Source organism: Gouania willdenowi, chromosome 16 (assembly GCF_900634775.1).
Source record: "Gouania willdenowi chromosome 16, fGouWil2.1, whole genome shotgun sequence".
NCBI lineage: Eukaryota > Metazoa > Chordata > Actinopteri > Blenniiformes > Gobiesocidae > Gouania > Gouania willdenowi.
The window spans coordinates 32,252,271-32,271,741 of NC_041059.1; the positions used below are offsets into that span (position 1 = coordinate 32,252,271).

Sequence of the window (19,471 nt, forward strand, 5' to 3'; positions counted from 1 at the left end):
GTATTACCTTCACGTACTTACAAAAATAACTTAATTACTCATGTGAGTTTCACACAAAAACTCACATTAAAAACTATCTGTCCCCCTTCAGAGCTCAATACATGTTTCTTGATCTCCCAGGTCTGATTCGACCCTGATCCAGGCTAGATTGAGCTCTGCACACCGTACATTTGTTTAACGGTTGAAAACAAGGGGGTCAAACACTTATAGAATGCTCAATGCTCTATGATTAAAAAAAAAAAGCCAATTCTGTCAAACTTCTAATTCTTTGATTTCATTTTAAATGAAGCACATCTTCTGAAGACGCCCATTGAGATACTTTTTAATTTAAAAGAAAAAAAATGGGATAAAACATAAAATATGTCACCTCATGCATAACCGAGGGCTTATACTGATCATTAAAAAACAACGCACTTTTCTTTTAGACTAACAGAAACATTACAGCCTGAAAAATCCAGCCAACATAGAAATAAAAAGGCGGAGGCCTGAGATTAGTTTGACTTTGGTGTGCAAAAGTATATTCTTTATTCTTATTATATATCCAACTTTATTTCGCCCCAACCCTTGCCCTTGACCCCATCCCCTAAACTGGCAGCATTTCCAAGTCACCAGTTACTGTTACATTAGCCCAGAGGTTCCCAAATGTTCTGGTCCAGCCCCCATTAGCAGGCCCCTCCCATCAGACCATCCCATGGGGCGTGACCATAACATTTGGAGAACGACTGCAAAGCCAGTCAGAGCTCACCTGCAGAAAGAAGGCAACCAAACAAAGAAGAGCAGAAAAAACAGTTACTTTCAGTTTGTTTTTTTTCCTCGTTAAATAGTAATAAATACATTGAGATGCAGTGGTTCTTACGTTTTCCATTTCTGTTAAGCAGAGGGTTAAAAAGTTTTTTTAAAATCTCTGTTTCTATTTATTTTTATGTCTTTATTGATCTTTGTGTTGGATCTTTAGCAGCAATCCGGACAATTTGTCATGTTGATTAGCAGCACGAGAGGAGGAGCTGTCAGGAGGAGAAAAACAGCAGAAAGAGGAGGAGGATCAGACGGCGGGGGGAGGGAGTGACGACAGGGACACGCTGATCCTTCTGTGTCAACGGGCACGTGATAATAGAACCATTTAGTGACATCTGCAATGGGTGGCTACAACTCCAACTGTCCTGAATTATGGTAGCATTGGTTTTCTCTTTAACAACACCATACAAAGCTGCATGTACCAATAACAATAGTTTAAACTATATATGATTCAATCTCAAATATTCAAAAATCTAAATTGCCTGGTTTGTGAACAGCAACATTGCATTTAGGTATAACTGTGTAACAAAGGAAACAGATGACAGAAGTACAGATTGTTTGAGAAACCACTTAGCGCATGGCTTACCAACACACACACAGATTTTAGTCAAAGCTCCTTGAGAGTGTGACTCTAAGGGAATGAAACAGGACCAAAATTGTTAGAAGTTAATTTTAAAGATGTATAGACACAGGTACAAGTGTCTAGTTACCGACTCTGATCACTTTCACTACTTTGAATTGAAACACCATTAGCATGTACCTTTACATGGTACATTATTCTAACACAGGAATTGTATCAGGAGGGCGAGGAATCCTTTTCACTACTATTGAAAAGATGTGTAGGATTGGTGTCAGTGTCTCTCCAAGCTATAAGGAGAATAAAATTATATTGGAGCTACCAAATACCCAGTGTAAACCAGTGTAACGTAACTTCTAACACATTAAGCGAGTATGTGAATCATTAGCAGAATAAAAGCTCCCTCTCTCTGTCTTATCCGTCCTCCTCTTCTGCCGACAAAACAAATAAAAGCCACAACTCCTCGAGCCTCCCCCCCTCCCCCGAAAAACTCTAATAATATTTATCAACACTAATAGCAAACTCATCACAATCATTCCATTCCAATTACAGTTGCAACAAAGACAATGAACTCAAACAGAAAAAATGACTTTTCCCAGCATCCTCCTCTGATCCTCCTCCTTTGATGCAGGAGAAACTGTTTGTGCAGCACAAAGTCGTCGCTGTCTCTGACCTCTGGCTGCGTACGTGTGTAGTTGTAGAAGTTGGAGTTAAATTTGTATGGCTTTAGGGCATGTTTCAGGTTTTATCAAGAGTTAGCAGGCCCCTCGTCTGAGTCCGGCCTTCCTCTGACTCCTGCAGCAGGGTTATTGTTGTTGGAGGCGGGGTAGTAGTCCTCAGGAGGTGGGGCTTGGGGGCCTGGGGGGTTGGGAGCCGCCCGAGTCCGGAAGGCAGAGAGTCCGATTGGTAGAGTGAGAGGCAGGGACGCAGAGCCGAACTGAGAGGCCTCCATGGAAGACACTGCCCCCAGGTGGTGCAACCCAAGGGACACACCCCCCATATCCATGCTGTCACTCATCTGGGGCGAGGTTCCCTGCTGCCCCCCTCCAGTGCCAATAACCGTCTGTCCAGCCTGTCTCAGACCACGCCCACCATTCCCATGGTGAGAGTAGGTTGGATGTGGATGGAGAGGAGGGTCCAGGAACTGTCGCTGGTGTTGCTGGGAGGCAGCTGGCTTGTGAATAAGCAGCTGCGTGTAAGCCTGATCCTGAGTCCCGCCTCCTCCATCGCTGCTGGGCCACATCCTCATATGCTGCTGGGTGGGTGCCTGTAACGAAGCAAAAAAGGCTTTATTTACAATACACAACATTCATAGACAATATGCGATACTGGGCTCACGATAACGATACAGGACAATATTTTTGGAAAGTGCTTAGTTTAGCGTGACAAAGATGCAGAAATGGATACTATGAGGGAAGTCGGGCATCCGGGTAAGTTGTGACATTTCTGCCAAGCACCGCCAGTCGCCATATATTTGTTTGGCAGTAAAACAACGTTAACATCGTATTGACTCCCGTTGTAACAGAAAAGGTTTCACCATGCTGAAGGGCTGTTGTGTTTTTGTCTGTTCCATCAATGTAAAAAATAATACAGATATAATTTTTTCATTCCAAAACACGTCTTATTCTTACATGCTCTCTACATTTCATAACTTTTAACCGATAAGTGAACAGTTAAGATCTGAAATGAGGATTGAGGATTTTAGGGGCACGTTGGTGGCTTTAGCTTTCATTCTAGATAGCAATATGTTTTATTTATATCCACTGTAGCTCCATTATAAAGTACAATGTGAATAATAGTGTGCGAGGATTTTACCGCAGAATTTTTACCGTGCGGGTTACTTAATTTATTACGTAATTGTAAAGATCTGGGTAGGTGAAATTGGGCCAATGTTTTGGATTGTTCAGTGTCCAAGTGTTGGCTGGGACTTTGTACGAACATTCAGATGTCCCTAGCACTAATAACTTAGCCTTATATTGTCCCCTGTCCTCTTCTGGTAGTGTTTCATGAATATAAATCACTCCTGTATTGAAATAAAAATGTTTTTGTCATCGGACAAACAATAGGCGGACGTCTTGTTTTCCCTCATTTTAAGATGGCGCCCATTTATTTACTACCGCTAACGGCATCTTTGACGTAAGCCCAACTTCCCAAATGGTACACGGAGGTGCAACGCTGCTTATTTCAGCCAGATTGGGTCCCCTGGGCGAAGCAACCGGAATCATCAATTAGTCTGGTTACCAACTGTGTCACTACAGCCAATATAACTCTTCCAAGCAAAATAGCTGCAAATGTATTTCACAAATGGAAGTGTTAATTTATCTCCTACTGCTCTAAAATGACTGTTAAAGAATATAACCTACAGTAACTATTCCTCTACTATCATATATTATATATGATGGAGCTTGAAGTAAAATTCCCTACAGGTACAGTTTAAAATGATAGCAGTGGCCATTATTGTTGGTTTTTGCACACCCTCTCTGTTGATCAACTTTGAAATTAATATTAATTCAAATCGATATATCTTGTGACATTTTAATATTGTGATATCGTTAGGAATACAAACTTTATTATTTATTTTTTTTTTTTTTGTAGAGTGGAATGTTAAAATCAATGTATCGGAGTGCTTTCATCAGAGATTTTTGTTTTGCTGATATCGAACCAATATCTGATATCAATATCTGACAACACCTTTAACTATAACGATGGATTTTTATTTTCAAGCTTATCTCATGTTGAAATGCTAGTTTTAAGAGTGGCTGCTTATGCTACGTTACCTCTGTCTGTTGGTCTCTCACACAAACACCCTCACGCACCCTCTGTGTGCAGAGGCAACATAATGACAACATAGACACCAGAGTTTGAGAAGGAAAAATGGGAGTAGCTGACGCCATTTAACTCCATCAGCTCTACAAGCGGCGGAACCTCTCAGACAAAGGATGAAAATGTATTTCTCTTCTGTAACAGAACAAACTCATTTCAGCACAGAACTTACACACACGTACTGTCCCTGATGAAAGGAGAAGCCTTAAGTGGTGCAACATGGTAAACCAGTGAATTTGTCTTGGAATCATCTGTCTGTACGACATTGTTTGGGTAATAATATGGAGATTGATACAAAAATCTGCATTTTGAGAAAAATTGAGATATAAATTTTGGTCCTTCTCATCTGCTGAGTACTTAAACAGTACAGTATACAAGTATAGTATGAGAATACTGCATCGTTATTGTGATTTACTTCAGTGGTATGATAGTGTCATAATATTCTCGCCCAATATTTGCCATAAAATATAAACTCGTTTGACTTCAGTATCGATTTTTCCACAGATATTGAAAAACTGATATGTGCTGTTTAGGCTTTACCCCAATCTGATTGGCTATATTTTGCATGTTATGCAATTATTTTAATCGGCTGTAAGGTCTTAATTCGCTGATCCGATCAATGAGGTCAATGCTCGAGATGAAACTTTCTGTAGATGCTCCCATTGCATTGTTTTATCTGTCATTTACACTGAAGAGTTCCACACCACCGACATGCTCTACATGAAACGGCTCTATAGTATTTCATCAGTGAACATAGATGAAAACCTATGCACGAATGGCAAAAATGTCACTGGTTGGAGTGGAGCAGCTGAGCTCAGTTTGCTTCCAGAGTCTACGGCTCTGAAAGCAGGGATAGCGTCTGCTGTTAGCGTCTGTATGTGTTGGTGAGCTTGTTTCGTTTATTCAGTCGGTGCAGCTGCATGGTAAAAGGTAAAGTCAGTAGAGTAGAGCGCTCACGTTTACTTTTGCTTTAATACCGGACACACTGAGGGAGATAGCATGACTGTGTATGTGCGCGTGCCCCACCTCCACAGGTGCATACCTGTGAGTACTGACTACATGCAACAGTGGGTTTTGCGATGCAACAGAACCGGGAAATATGTCAGCGCTCCTCTGATGGAGACTTCACGTAGCTCCAGTGTGGTCTGCTCTCAGCAGCTTGATCTCCAACTATCTTGTAGTCCCCACAGCTCGATGTTCAGGAGATTAAATTAAATGGTTTTCAAGCTCACATTTACACCTGCCGTGTTTTTACAGGTGCTCGATCTGCATCCATTTAAAAATTAGATTCATCCGTTTACTCAACCAGCAGCTACTGACATCATAACGCTCTTGTGCTTGCAATGGTTTGTTCAGGTCCTCCATTAAAAATCTGCAACTCTTAGGGTGCTTTCACACATACCTCTTTGATTCTCACCATGATTCATTTCCTCTGATAGTCCGGTCTTTTTACGATGTCTGAAAGCTCACTCGAAGTCTATATCTTCAATATCATTGAAGCGCAGTTGTGACGAAACAACTCCATCAGTGTCAGCGCAGTGGCAGCACACAACAATCACACAAATTATCGTCACAGCAACAGGTACACACACACAACCAGCGCTCCAACAGGCAGCACACACACAAACATCCATCCATCCATTTTCAGACTTGTTCACTCACTAACATTTCCTCACTCCCTTCCGTATTATTTCCACATCATTAATTTATTTCACTTCTCTCTCTTCCCCAAACTGTTCACATAGTCAGCGATGGCTGCAAACCTGACTATGCTGTTTCACCTGCTCACACATTCTCACATCTTCACACATTATACATCCTTACCGGTGACACGACGCCTCTGAGCGCTGACAGGTGTGAGATGGAGCTGTGTTTATGTAGTGCATTAGCGCAGGTTGTGGGATCGTGTGATTATGGGTTATTTTTAATCATGTTTCTGCAGGGGTTATTTTAGGATTTCCTTTGGAAAATATAGGAAGAGGGACCAAATATAGGACGTGACGGCGCAACTGTCAGTGACTGCAGGGGCACAAATCAGTCACACAAACTGTTGTTGCGGCAAAGAGCACACGCACGAATGAACACACCCAGCGCTCCTCCATCCTGTAGCAATACACATACATACACGACGCAAACATTTCCACACTCATTGTGATTATGGGTAATTTCTAATCATTATTACCTATGTTTCTGTGGAGGTTGTTTGAAGATTTCCTTTGGAAAATGCATTTTTCTGAGAGAAGTGTTGTTTTTGACTCTGGAGGCTGAAGTATTCTGACCAATAGGCGTTTTGTCTGTGTGACGTTGTTCAGAGGGTTTGGTGCGCTTGGCAAATAGCATGTGTGAAACCAGACCGAACCAAATTAAAATGCAAAAATAATGCAAATTCACCACCTGAACCACAGCGAGTCCACCAAACTATCTGTGTAAAAAGCACCCTTACATTCCCTCACAGTCACAAGGATGCGTTTAGGTAGTAAACATGGTACCGTTTGATTTTCCTTGAATCAGTATCAGGTAGAGCTGAAGGAATTCAGTCGGTACCTAAAATAAAAACCACCCCAAATTTGGTACCCATCCCTACTCAAATGACCAGATCGGTGATTGTTTTTTAAAAACTCACTAATCGGTGATCGGCCCAAAAATCCTAATTGTGTAAAGCCTAGTGCTGTTGTTTGAGAAAACTCATTAAACAGGAATATAGCACATTTTCCATTACTGTGGTCGAATGACTTTTCCTATTTGCACAGATGATGTTAATCCAGTGAAAAATCACATTAAAAGTAGACTTTATGTGGTTTTCCCTTACAGATATATATAATGTGACCAAGTTAGTTTTGAGGGGATGTATATGTATATATCAATATTGGTTAATATCAATAATTTAATGTTGGACAATATTGGCATATCGGATATCAGCAAAAAGCAAATATATAATAACTAGGGGTGCACCCAATCACTGACATTTTTAAAAGACTGACCTGCAGATACCAATTTTGGTCGATCCAAAATTTTTTTTTTTTAACTGACAGCATCCACCTTGAATGTTCCTATCTTATTTTATTGTAAAACATTGAACAATACCTGTGAAACAATACAAACGTGTTGTTCTAACTGCACATGAGGTAGTTATCTCAAATATAAATTAAAAGTTTAAATAATAATAACGTCTGTGATAAGGTAAATGATCATTCGTATACATTATGTATTATTTACTGAGTATTTCCTACTCCATTAAAAACTGACAATTGCATTCATCTTTACTTTAGTTTTTTTTCTCCTTTAATTTATTTTACTTGCTATTGAAATAAAGCATGTACGGATTATTCATAATTCCCACACAAAGCCCTCATCTCAACATAATGAAGCTTGTCTAAAAACAAAAGGATGATTGTGGTAGTTTTGTGGAGACCAACATCCAAAAAAGATATATATTTATTTTCCCCTAAGATATTTGAAACAACCTATCCTAGTTCACTAAGAAATAAAAACAAAACTTTGCACAAGTCAATACCAAAGTGCTCATTCTGTTTGGAAGGGAAACGCTGAAATATGTAAATATTGGTGTTTGTTACACAAACTTTAAGCTACCTTTGATATCTGCTGGGTTAGGAATTATTTAGCTCCCAACTGTCATGTTATTTTTATTTTTATTTTTTACAAATTGAATAAAATAGAATAGAATATCCTTTTATTGTCCTTGTACAGGGTACAACGAAATTTGAGTGCAACTCCAAGGTGCCAGTGAGAGAAAAAAATAAAATAAATATAAAACACAGCAAAAACAATAAAAAATTTAAATATGACAATAATATGTACCGACAAATACCCAGATAAATACACAGATAGCAGCTTGAATGTACAGATCTACAATAGCAGCGATATGTTTTATTGGACAAGATCAATATGATCAGTATGTGTGAGCGATGTGAGCGGATTTGTTTATTACAGTGATAGCTCTGGGAAAGAAGCTATCCCTGAGTCTGTTTGTCCTGGTTTTGTGTGACCTGTACCGTCGGCCCGATGGTAGCAGGTCAAACAAGTGATTACTGATAACATACTTATATATAGTTGATACTGATAATATTTTATTGCCAGAAGAGTGAAAACTAGAGAAAATCACTTAAAACAATAATAAAGGACAACATCAAGGACAGGTTTATAAAACAAGAAGAAGGCAAAGCAAACGTAGAGAGAGACATGGGTGTTGTACCTGAGGGCTGGTCATCTCATAGTCTGAATGTGTGACAGCAGAGTTGTAGTAGCGGTTGCTGTAGCGGTAGTTGCGGTTGTCGTTAGAAGAACCACTGGAGCCACCTGCAAACATAAAAAGCATCATGAAGGTAAGGATACATTTCAGGGGTCACCGTGGTTTCCTGTCCTACAGGGATGGGACCAGTACGCTCACTGGTCCTGCTGACCTTGCAGACTGACTCTTAGTGAAAGGATGGCAGCTCACATGAGTTAAGAGACACACTAGACAGTGTCAGAGAAACCGGCCTCGTCATGAGTCATAATAGATATGACGATTGCACAATATGCACACCAGGGTTGGGGTCAATTACATTTTTTTTGTTACAATTACGTCTTCAATTACCCATGTTCAATTACAATTCAATTACTGAAACAGTAAATTACAATTACAGTCTCAATTGTTCAAATTCAATTACAATAAATCACAATAAATAACCTAAAATAAAAGTTGTTAGCTTTCTGTTAGCATCGCTTATGATAACAGGTCCTAAATCAGCTGTAAAATACATAAAAACAAATATCTATCATCTAATTTCTTTCATATCTATTGTTAGGCTTCCTAATCAATTTTTTAAATACTAAAATGTAAGAAAACTTGATATGAAACATATTTTAATAATTGTTAACTACACATGTGCAGAACTGTACATAGAACTGTAACATGGTTCCACAGTTTAGCATTAAATTATAACTGACAATTTTTATAGAACTTTCATGGCAATTACAGTCAATTATCTATACACAATTACAATTCAATTACAATTACAACAGCAACCAATTTTTAAAATTACAATTATGCTATAATTGTAATGAAATAATCAATTTCCCAATGACAATTATAATTGACCCCAAGCCTGGTGCACACCCCTTTAAACAATATAATTAATGATATGCATGTTTTACTGTGCTCTCATCGCTCCACAGCTCGCTGGCTGCTGTGTAGAACTCGCTTCCTCATTGTTCAATGAAAACGTATCTAACTAAAGCTCTGCAAAAGGTAATAGTCAGAATAAAAGCTAAATTGTTGTCTTATCATTTCTATTTTGTAAAGAAGAAAATGTGTTAGTATTGCTCGTAAAAAGAAGTTAAGAAGAGAAAGTAAAAAGTCTCAAAGATAATTAAAAAATACCCACAACATTTTTGAAGGTTTACAAAATTCTGTGAAGAGATCTTTCTGTGCACTGAAATGGATGGAAAGCATCACTTTAATGTAATAATGGCTTAATAAAAACAAGGCAGTGGACTTTGTGAACTCTTAATTTGTATTCGGTGTGTACTTTATATTTTCTAATCATCGTGTATCCAATGACAAGGATGTTTGGTCATAAAAGCAACATGTGACGTTTGGACAGTCACAGGGAGTCAACACAACTTAGAAGATGAATCATTACCAGGTAGCATTGCTGACAATAAAGCAAATGAACACAAGATGGCAGCACCTGCCTATAAATATTGATCGACATCACCTGCATCATCCTGCCTTAGAATAATCTGTTATCTATTGCTCCAGTTGGTTGGTTTTATTTACGTTCCAAAGACAAACACCAACACAGTCAGAGGTAGAAAAGTGGACTGACTGAGATCTTCTATGGGATGATTATAGAACTTCCTGTTGTCTTCCAGAAAGCTCAGACCTTTCATCATCAAAGTGTATAAACAGCATCAAACATATATAGTTTTAATTATTATTTGTGTTTGAAATATATATGAATTTGTTTTTAAAAGTGTAAGTACACCCCCAGGTGTTTGCTGCCCAGCTACTAGTGGGACATTCAAAAAATGCCTTAATTGTGGGCATTGCTCCAAGAATCGTTAAGACACGCCCAGTCACAGCAGCCCATGCCCCCACAAAGCTGTGCATTTCAGCATCGAGCTGTTAAACAATGCTCAGTGTGGGCTGTGAGAGGAGGAAACTATTTTTCTTTCTTGGTTATTGGTGTGTTGCATATCGCCACCTACTGTACATGTTTTATTTCATTACTTTCCCCCCATTAATGTGTCACACATAGTCCTCCTCCCATCTTTTATAGGAGGGGCGGGCCAACAGTGACGGTTAGTGATGTCACTGATCCAAAAAGGCATCAATCTAATCTCAGCCAATAGCAAAATTCAATTGTAATAGCCGGTGTTAAGCCTATAGACATTTTACTACTAAAAACGTTACATTTAAATACTTAGACTAAAATGTGAGTAGAACAAGGATAAATTAACTACATTACTTCATAGCTAATCATATATGTATTTAGCAGAAAAAAAGTGGTTTTAGGGTGTACTTACACTTTAGAGAAACTTGTCACTATTCATATTATCCTAACATACAAAACCTCTATTCCTCTTCAAGTTAATCTAAAACCATCTAAAAATTATTTTTCAACAATTATATGAATATCTCAAAAATTTCAATATTTTATCTCCTTTTCAATCAGGCTTCCGCTCTGGATACTCCACAACAACAGCTTTAGTTAAATTTACTAATGATGTGATCTCCTCCTTTGATCATAACCGATACACAGGTGCTGTATTTCTTGACCTGTCAAAAGCCTTTGATTTGGTAGACCACTACTTACTATTGGATAAACTTAATGCAATAGGTCTTAACAGGAATGCCCTCTTATGGTTTAATGCTTATCTCCATAACAGAAATCAATTTGTTGTTTTTAAAGATTCACAATCTGGTCAGTGTATCATGGAAAAAGGTGTGCCACAGGGTTCTACTCTTGGTCCTCTTTTATTTTCCATCTTTATTAATGATCTCCCTGAAGTATGTAAAAATTGTCAAGTTCATTTATATGCAGATGATACTGCACTTTATTTTTCAGATTCTAACTTGTCTCAACTTCAAATCAAATTACAGGCAGATTTCAACTCAATCCTATACTGGCTAAAAATAAATTTCCTAAAACTCAATATGAAAAAAAACAACCTTTTGAATGCTTTTGGGCCATTTACTCCAAGTTGATGACTTGAAAATGGCTCCCCAATGACAAAGGAGACCTCTGGCATGTATCTTGGATTGTGGCTGGACCCCGAGTTAAACTTCAAACCACATATTGATTATGTATTAAAACGCATATATTCTTGTTTAATGCCTCTCTATCGGTCCTCAAACTGTTTCACTTTACAAGTAACAAAAAGAAAATAATCTCTCACCTTATTCTACCCATAATTGACTATGCAGATATAGTTGATCAAAATACATATAACATCCATCTAAATTCACTTAATGTTTGAGGTTTTCCTTAAATAAATTTCAAATGAATAAATCTAACTTAAGGCTGTATTTTTATTTATTTTATATTATGCACCTTTCCGCAAGGAAAGCAACCCCAGTATAACTTTTGTTTTGGGCCTGTTTTGTATCTGCCTTTTAGAATAATTCCCCAAGTCATCTCATCCAACTTTTAGCTTCAGACATTATGATTTGTAAATCATCATTCAAAGTCAAAATATAAAAAGTGGTTTAGGACTCTTGCTGCATAAAAGGAGTAAGGAAATGACTTTACCAGAACTGGAAACAGAACTAGTGGTGGAGGTTGAATGGGAGTGGTCCATGGCAGGAGAGGTGGATGTGGATGAACTGGTGTTGGTTCCTTCATCTGTCGTCTTTTTGAAAAAATTGTGTTGCAAGGCGTAGAAAGGTGTGATGCGACTTTTTGGGTCATAGTCCAGCATACGCAGGATAAGGTCTGGAAAAGGACGGAAAGAGTTTGGCCATAAGTGTAGCAGTAAACGTGAAAACACATTTTAGAATGATCCAATCCAGCTTAGAGCACAGTGATGTAGTAGTGATCCATCTTTTTCTGTCAGCTGACCTTTAAACTTCAGGTAGTCACAGGGGGCGTGTCCAGGCTCTCCGGCCCTTCTTCCCCCTGGGCCTCCAGTTTCTACTCCGAGAATCTCATGAAGACGTCTTGTAGCTGGCGGTTTATACTCCTACAATAAAGAAAGTGAAATACAGAGCCAGACACTTAATCCACTCCATGAGAAGGAATGTCAGAAAAATAGTATTTTTGCTTTATTTTCCAGTAGAAACAGTAATCTTATTGAACCACGGCCCTAAATAATGAGGGTGGGGAGTCAGGTGCGTCCATCCTGAGTATAAAGGGTTCTAAAGAGAACACGCCTTCAATCGCTTATAAAATCAGCCTCTGAGGGTGCCATGTGCTTTATATTCAGAAAATACTTAGGCCATTTTTTTTTTAATTTTATTTGTAACAACAACAATATCATGGACATTTGTATTCTTTATGCTTGCAGCTTTTCTTATTAAAATAAAAAAAGTTAATAAAAGAGAGGCATTGTCCTGTAACACAGTGCAATGTCAGTGTTTCATTGTGTGTCATTATACACATGTAAACAGACACACAAACACCTATGCACACACTAACAATAAGTCAAATAAATAAATAAATAATAATAATTAGTAGAAAAATAAAACTGAAAATAATAATAATAATAATAATAACATTAAAAATAAAAAGTATAATGATGATAATTATAGTAGTAGAATTAATAACAACACCTAATAATTTTGAAGACCTTGTTTAAATGAGGGCTCAGTGGGTGTGGGCTACGTTGGGAACTAAGGAGAACAACCACACACACAATATGAAATGTTGGAGATGTTGGTGGAAGAGGAGAATTGATATATTGTTGAATTACAGCAAATGCTGCAAACTAGAGATATTTCATATAATTTTATTAGTCAGAGTTTAGATTTGACTTGCCTGAAATAGATAAAGGAGGCCTAAGGATAAATACATCTTATTTTTGATATACTTTTATTTGTAGTAATTATGTTGTTCATAAATCTGAAAGTTTATACCTGCCTGTCAAATGGAGTAAATCTCCAAAAATCACTAGTATTTTTGGTAAATCACATTGCATGTGCTAAATGATCTGTTGTCAGTTCCAAAGATGGACCAGGTTCTGTTTGTTAGATCTAAGCCAATATTTGCAGCACATCCTAAAGAAACAATTAGTCCATGATGTTTTGCAAAACTGTCTTTTGAACACCATCCACCCTGGAGCAAAGTCTGTTTCTAATCCCTAAGATCAATGGTTCCCAACCTTTTTTGCATTTTTATCAAATTATAAGTACCCCCTCCATAATTTCATATGCTTTCTCTTTTAATGAACAGCGGGCTCTCCTAAACCCTTCACTGTGTCTCCAACAATTGGTTCCCTAACATTTAATCTACAAATTACAAACAATGAGTGGAATTTATTCTTTTTAAATTCCATGCAACTTTTATGGGATTGTTTTAATAGTGATTACATACAGTCTTCTTCACAAAATTTAGTTAATTGTTGTCTGCTATTGTCAGAAGTGTGATAAAATGGCCTTTACAGCATAAAGAAAATATGGTATTTCATTGAGCAATAGTACTGTTAGTTTGTGGTGAATTTGTCCAAAAAACAACCTAAAAAAAAACTAGGAACATCCATCAATCTTCTTACTCGCTTCTTCCTTTTTTCATGGTCGCGGAGGTCTGCTGGTGCCTATCTCCAGCTCTCTTTAGGTGTTAGATGGGGGTACACCTTAGAGAGGGCGCCAGTACAAGAAACATTTCCTGATTATTTTTAAATTAATTGTTAAGTATTTCCAAGTACCCCCTGCAATGTACTCCTATACCTCTAGGGGTAAACAAACCCCTGTTTGGGAACCACTGCCTTAGATGCAGCGCATGGTGCACCGTGGATCCTCCAACTCACACTGCTCTGCAAAATGTCTACATTAGCTTGAGCACACGTGCGCGCACACACGCACGGAGGTTTAATATTTACGATTGTCAGCCTCGATCTGTTTCAGAGCAGATTATCAGGACAAATTCACTCTTAAACTTCAGACCACAGGATCACCTTCAAGGATAATCTTTTAAGACAGGGGTCACCAACACGGTGCCAGGGGGCACCAGGTAGCCCACGTGGACCATGTGAGGGGCCCTCAGGAGCTCTAGTCACCAATGAGCTCCATATAAATCTCATTTACTTTCTAGGATTCAAACTCACAAAGATAAATACAGTACATATGACAAACACAATAAAGTTTAGTATTAAATTAACTTTATATGTTTATACAATTTTCTATAAAATGCCAATGAAAACAAATGCAAAAATTAGGAGGAATAAAATGTTGCATGTTGACTTTTAAACATTTCCTGCCATTTTAAATTACCAGTAGCCTTTCTTATTATCTTAACCTCTAATTAAAGTGAAACCATGAACAATTAGTCTTTAAACTGGTAGCCTTTCAGACTTTACAGTACCTATGAAGTAGCCAATAGCTTCAGAAAGGTTGGTGATCCCTGTTTTAAGACATGAGATAATCTGGTGTTTGACATCCTTGGTCAGGAAGGAGAAAAAATTGGGACAAAAACAGCCTGATTATCTTCATGTGTGTACCGCGCTTTAGTTTGGTAAAGTCAGTTGAGCTGTAAAGACATACGCCTTTCTGAGGTCACACAGTTGAAAGTGAACAAACCAAGACAAAGCTCGTGTACATTGGAAGTACTTTACCTGTAATGAACAATACATCTTCTAGGTGAGTGGATCTTAACCTTATTGGAGTTACTGAACCCTGCAGGCTTCATCAGTGTATTCCCCAAACCCTTCGTAAATGGAAAAATAAAGTATGATTCCTTCGAACCATGGGCATATATTTGATTATACTGATATTCCTAGGCTGATTTTTTGCTTTGTCCACAATGCTTTTAATTTTTCAAAAATTTATATCTGAATTAAAATGTACCATTGTTAATGTAATTTATATTTTAATAATTGAATTGAAATGTATTTTGTGTAACATTTTTACTGTGTGTCCTGACCCCTGCGGAATCCCTGAGACTGACTCAACGACGCCCTGCGGTTCGATTGAACCCAGGTTCAAAAAACCGCTGTTCTTGGTGGAAGTCGACTGACTGACTTCACAATCATCATATTATTATCACCTTTGAGGTGAAAGTGGAACTTGCCTTTTTCACATCCTTGTTCTTCTTCACCGTCCATAGGCCATCTGACAACTTATCAAAGTACTTCCTGGCTTTTGGAGCTGTGTCCAACATGTGGCTGGGTGGAACCCCAAGGACCTCCACGATCTTATTCATCTGATCCACCTGTTCACACAAACACTCACACATTAATATTTACAAAGTATCACTGCACCGTTACTACGAGATATTATGGTACCGTCATTTCCGAGCTATAAAGCGCACTGTTTTATTGGCCGAATTACAATAATTTAGCCATTTTCTAAGAAAAATCCGCACAAATGCGGCAACCTAACATAAGCCGCACTCTATTGGCTGATGAGGGTACCCTTCAGACAACTCGGCCAATCAGAGGAAGGTAGGCGGCCTGCTATACCCAAGTTAGGTTGCAGGGAAATGACCGTGTTTCAACTGATAAGTTTCCTTTATTACATGAAGTCACCTCCTTACTGCCCCACGTCTACATATCAGTCCATTTACAGCTCTTAATGTTTTTTTTTTTACTGGAACCAGACTGATACACCACTGTGTCTGCTCTTTTTACCGTGAACTATCACGGAGCAATCACAGCAAGTGAGACTACAGATGTGATCGCTTCTGAACAAATCCAACATGGTGATTTGGTAACTTCATGCTGTTATGCTACTATTACAAACTGACTGACTTGTACTGTAGACGGAGCGGAGATCAGAACATCCTGGATACAGCCTGTATCCAGGATGTTCTGATTTCCACTCCGTCTGTCCGTCCTCCTTACGGAAGCGTCTCCATCACCCTCAGAGTCCAGAGCATCGATCAATCCTGAACAAACCTAATGCTGTGATTTAACAACTTTATACTGTTTATCTTTCTATTACAAACTGACTGACTTTTACTTCATCCCCGCTGCTGCTGCAGCAGGCGCTCTCTCTCTCTCTCTCTCTCTGACAACATTTCTCCGCGTCATTGCTATGATGAGACAAAATGAGTGATCAGAATGATTCAGTGCGAACAAGAAGAATTTAATGTTAATTTCATTGTTCCACCTGGTCTAATGTGACAGAGCTCAATTTTGTGGCGGCATGAAGCTTATAAAGCCTGAAAAAATCCACAATTTAGCCGCGTCATTGTTTAAGCCGCAGGGTTCAAAGAGTGAGAAAAAAGTAGTGGCTTATAGTCTGGAAATTACGGTATAAATTAGATGAACCATTAAGTGTTTTTCTAACAGTTACTTCATTGGATCCCATAGACTTTATTCCAATGAAGTAACTTACTGCAGTCAAAGAGAAGGCTTCTAAATGCAATTAAAACTAATAATCAAACCTAACAAATAACCATGTTCTTTTACCTCATTGGAGCCACTGAAGAGAGGTTCTCCCGTGTGCATCTCCACTAGGATGCATCCCAGTGACCACATGTCAATAGCCAGGTCGTATGGCATTCCTAGCAGAACTTCTGGGGAGCGGTAAAACCTGCTCTGGATGTATTGATAAATCTGAAATAAGAGAAGAAACGTGACAATGAGTTTAGAGCCGATACAAAATCTTATTCAATTTCGGCTTTAGTTATTTAGACATTCCATTTTTCTGACTTTTATTGGCATTTTTCTGCTTTAAATGTGTGTAATCTGCCTAGTATACATAAACATGGGCAACGAGCATGAGCTCATGACTCCAAAAACACACAAAATGACAAAAACATACACAAAAAGGATTACAAAAATACACATAATTAGTCAAAACACAATGAATAGGACTACAAAAATAGGAAAATATATAAAAACGACAACAAAATACAAAAAAAATGAATACACTCAAAGTGTTTATTTTTTCTTGGGTTAATGTTCAGATTGGTTTTTTATTGTAATGGCTGACATGAATGTTGATGTGACCCATCACATTTACATGGCCCTGCCCCGATGGCCTACTGTATAGCATAATGCACAAAGCTTGAACACAATGAACATCTGAACATTTCCAATTCCCAACAACTAGCATTCAGCTTTTGAACATGAAGTTTTATCGATGTGTTATAAGATTTAAAAATCATGCAGTTGATCTGCATGACCTTTCAAAATGTATAAGGATGAAGATTATTGGAACAGACTATCAGCCAATCAGCAGCACTGGTACACGTCAATAACTATTGGGTGTGAAAGGAGGCTCACCCTCTGTCCGAGCTGGCAGGAGGAGCCAAAGTCAACTATTTTAATGGCAGATCTCTTGGGGTTACAGAGAAGAATGTTCTCCGGTTTCAGGTCGCAGTGGATGATTGACAACTCTGGAGTGGCCAAAAATAATAACGCTATTGAAAAAAGAAGAAAAAAGTGCTTTAATTGGTGTCTCCGTGAGAGAGCTGTAAGAATGTAGGTATACAGATTGATGATGAGAGCAAAAAGAGCAAAATCATACCAATGGATGTAACCAAGCGTGGCCCACACTCACCTGTACACAGCTGCTGAGCAAATTTCCTGGTCAGGTTTAGTGACACTCCTCTGAAGTTGGTGTTCCTCAGCAGATCGTACAGATTGTAGCTCAACAACTCAAACACCAAACAAAGATGGTTCCTAAACATAAAGTGACGCTTCAGGTGGACTACACAGAGAAAGAAGGACAGACAAAGCAGAGTGGTTGGTGAGAAAAGAGATTCAATCATATTTTAAAGTGACACTACAACTGGAGCACCTGGGAAATGATGTCACACATTGTTTAATCTGTGCTGTAAATCACATAAAATCTCATCACGACCCACTGGTACAACCTGACTTACTACCATTTCATATCAGAACTTACACTGAAAATATGGGTGGACTCTTTAATATTACAGACCGGAATATTATATGAAATATCAATGGGAAAGTGTGTCTTTGATATATATCGAGATTCCAGATATAATGTACATTAATTGTATAATTATATAGATATACAGTATGTCAATGAATTGTGTATATATATGTATATTTATAGTGTAAATAGGTGTATATAATAAGAAGATTATATGTATAGTACTAGATATTACAAGGGGTAGGATCATATATAGTAGTACTATAGTATATACTTCCTCCTACTCTTTTTCGAACATGTATAGGCTTCATGAGCAGGATTTCTGTACCATTTGCTCTCTCTTTGCCTTATTTGATTTATTTTCTTTTTTTTTATTACTATTATCATTTATTTATTTTTTTTCTCATTGTGAGCTACTCTGCTATTGTGTTCATGTTTGAAATTAAATCAAATCAAATGAATGGAGTTTTATTTTTTTGCGATAATTATAAATTACAATATCACCTATATCGATATGTATATATATATATATATATTTTATAGCTTATTTTGTATGAAATTTTTTTTTTTTGCTACCTCTCAGAACAGCATGAAAAGCACAGTTAGATGGATTTCTAAGTGCGTCCTAATGAGACCTTCCCCTAAACAGAACTCACTCACACGTGCTGTCCCAATAGGAAAAAAGCCAAAAGTAGCACATATTGTGCAACTGGTTGTTAATAAATATGCCTGTGTGGCATTTTGCATCAGCAAAATGAACCCAGAAATATCGAGATTTATATCGTATATCGCCATTTTGAGAAAAAAAAAAAAAAAAAAAAAAAAAAAATCGAGATATGAGTTTTGGTCCATATCGCCCAGCCCTACTTTAACCTATGGCAGTGATAAATGAAATAAATAAATGACATCACGGATGTGAACGTTTTCTTATAACCCTTCTAACTGCAGTACACGTGTGTTCAGCTTACCAATATAATATTTCATCTCAGTATCATGTTTGTTCATAAGCTCCAGAAGACGAAGTTCAATCTGTGCCTGGTTTAGAAAGGCCTTTTTGTTCTTAATTATCTTAATAGCAACCCACTCCTGTTCATGATGGTCATAGGCTTTTACCACCTGCAACAGAAATAAATGAATAAATAAAATGCAAATACATCATCCAATCACATAGTCAAACAAGGTATAGCATTTTTTAAAAGCCTTATGGTCATGAATCGAGCCACTTTGTCTTGTATTTTTAATATAAATGGTTTGGTAACAATGCATAAAAC

General features: G+C 37.8%; 1 protein-coding gene across 3 annotated transcripts in view; it reads right to left on the reverse strand.

The window, feature by feature from the left end:
* Positions 1-491: 491 nt before the first annotated feature.
* dyrk1b (dual-specificity tyrosine-(Y)-phosphorylation regulated kinase 1B) overlaps positions 492-19,471 on the reverse strand; it is a 91,037-nt gene continuing 72,057 nt past the window's right edge. For all 3 annotated transcript variants that reach the window (XM_028471720.1, XM_028471719.1, XM_028471718.1), the window contains 9 exons: positions 19,169-19,316; positions 17,862-18,011; positions 17,585-17,721; positions 16,766-16,912; positions 15,424-15,564; positions 12,262-12,382; positions 11,953-12,135; positions 8,409-8,512; positions 492-2,639 (listed from right to left, as the gene is read on the reverse strand). In XM_028471720.1, coding sequence (XP_028327521.1) covers positions 2,121-2,639; positions 8,409-8,512; positions 11,953-12,135; positions 12,262-12,382; positions 15,424-15,564; positions 16,766-16,912; positions 17,585-17,721; positions 17,862-18,011; positions 19,169-19,316 — 1,650 coding nt within the window. In that variant the 3' untranslated portion in view covers positions 492-2,120. The remainder of the gene's footprint in view (positions 2,640-8,408; positions 8,513-11,952; positions 12,136-12,261; positions 12,383-15,423; positions 15,565-16,765; positions 16,913-17,584; positions 17,722-17,861; positions 18,012-19,168; positions 19,317-19,471) is intronic.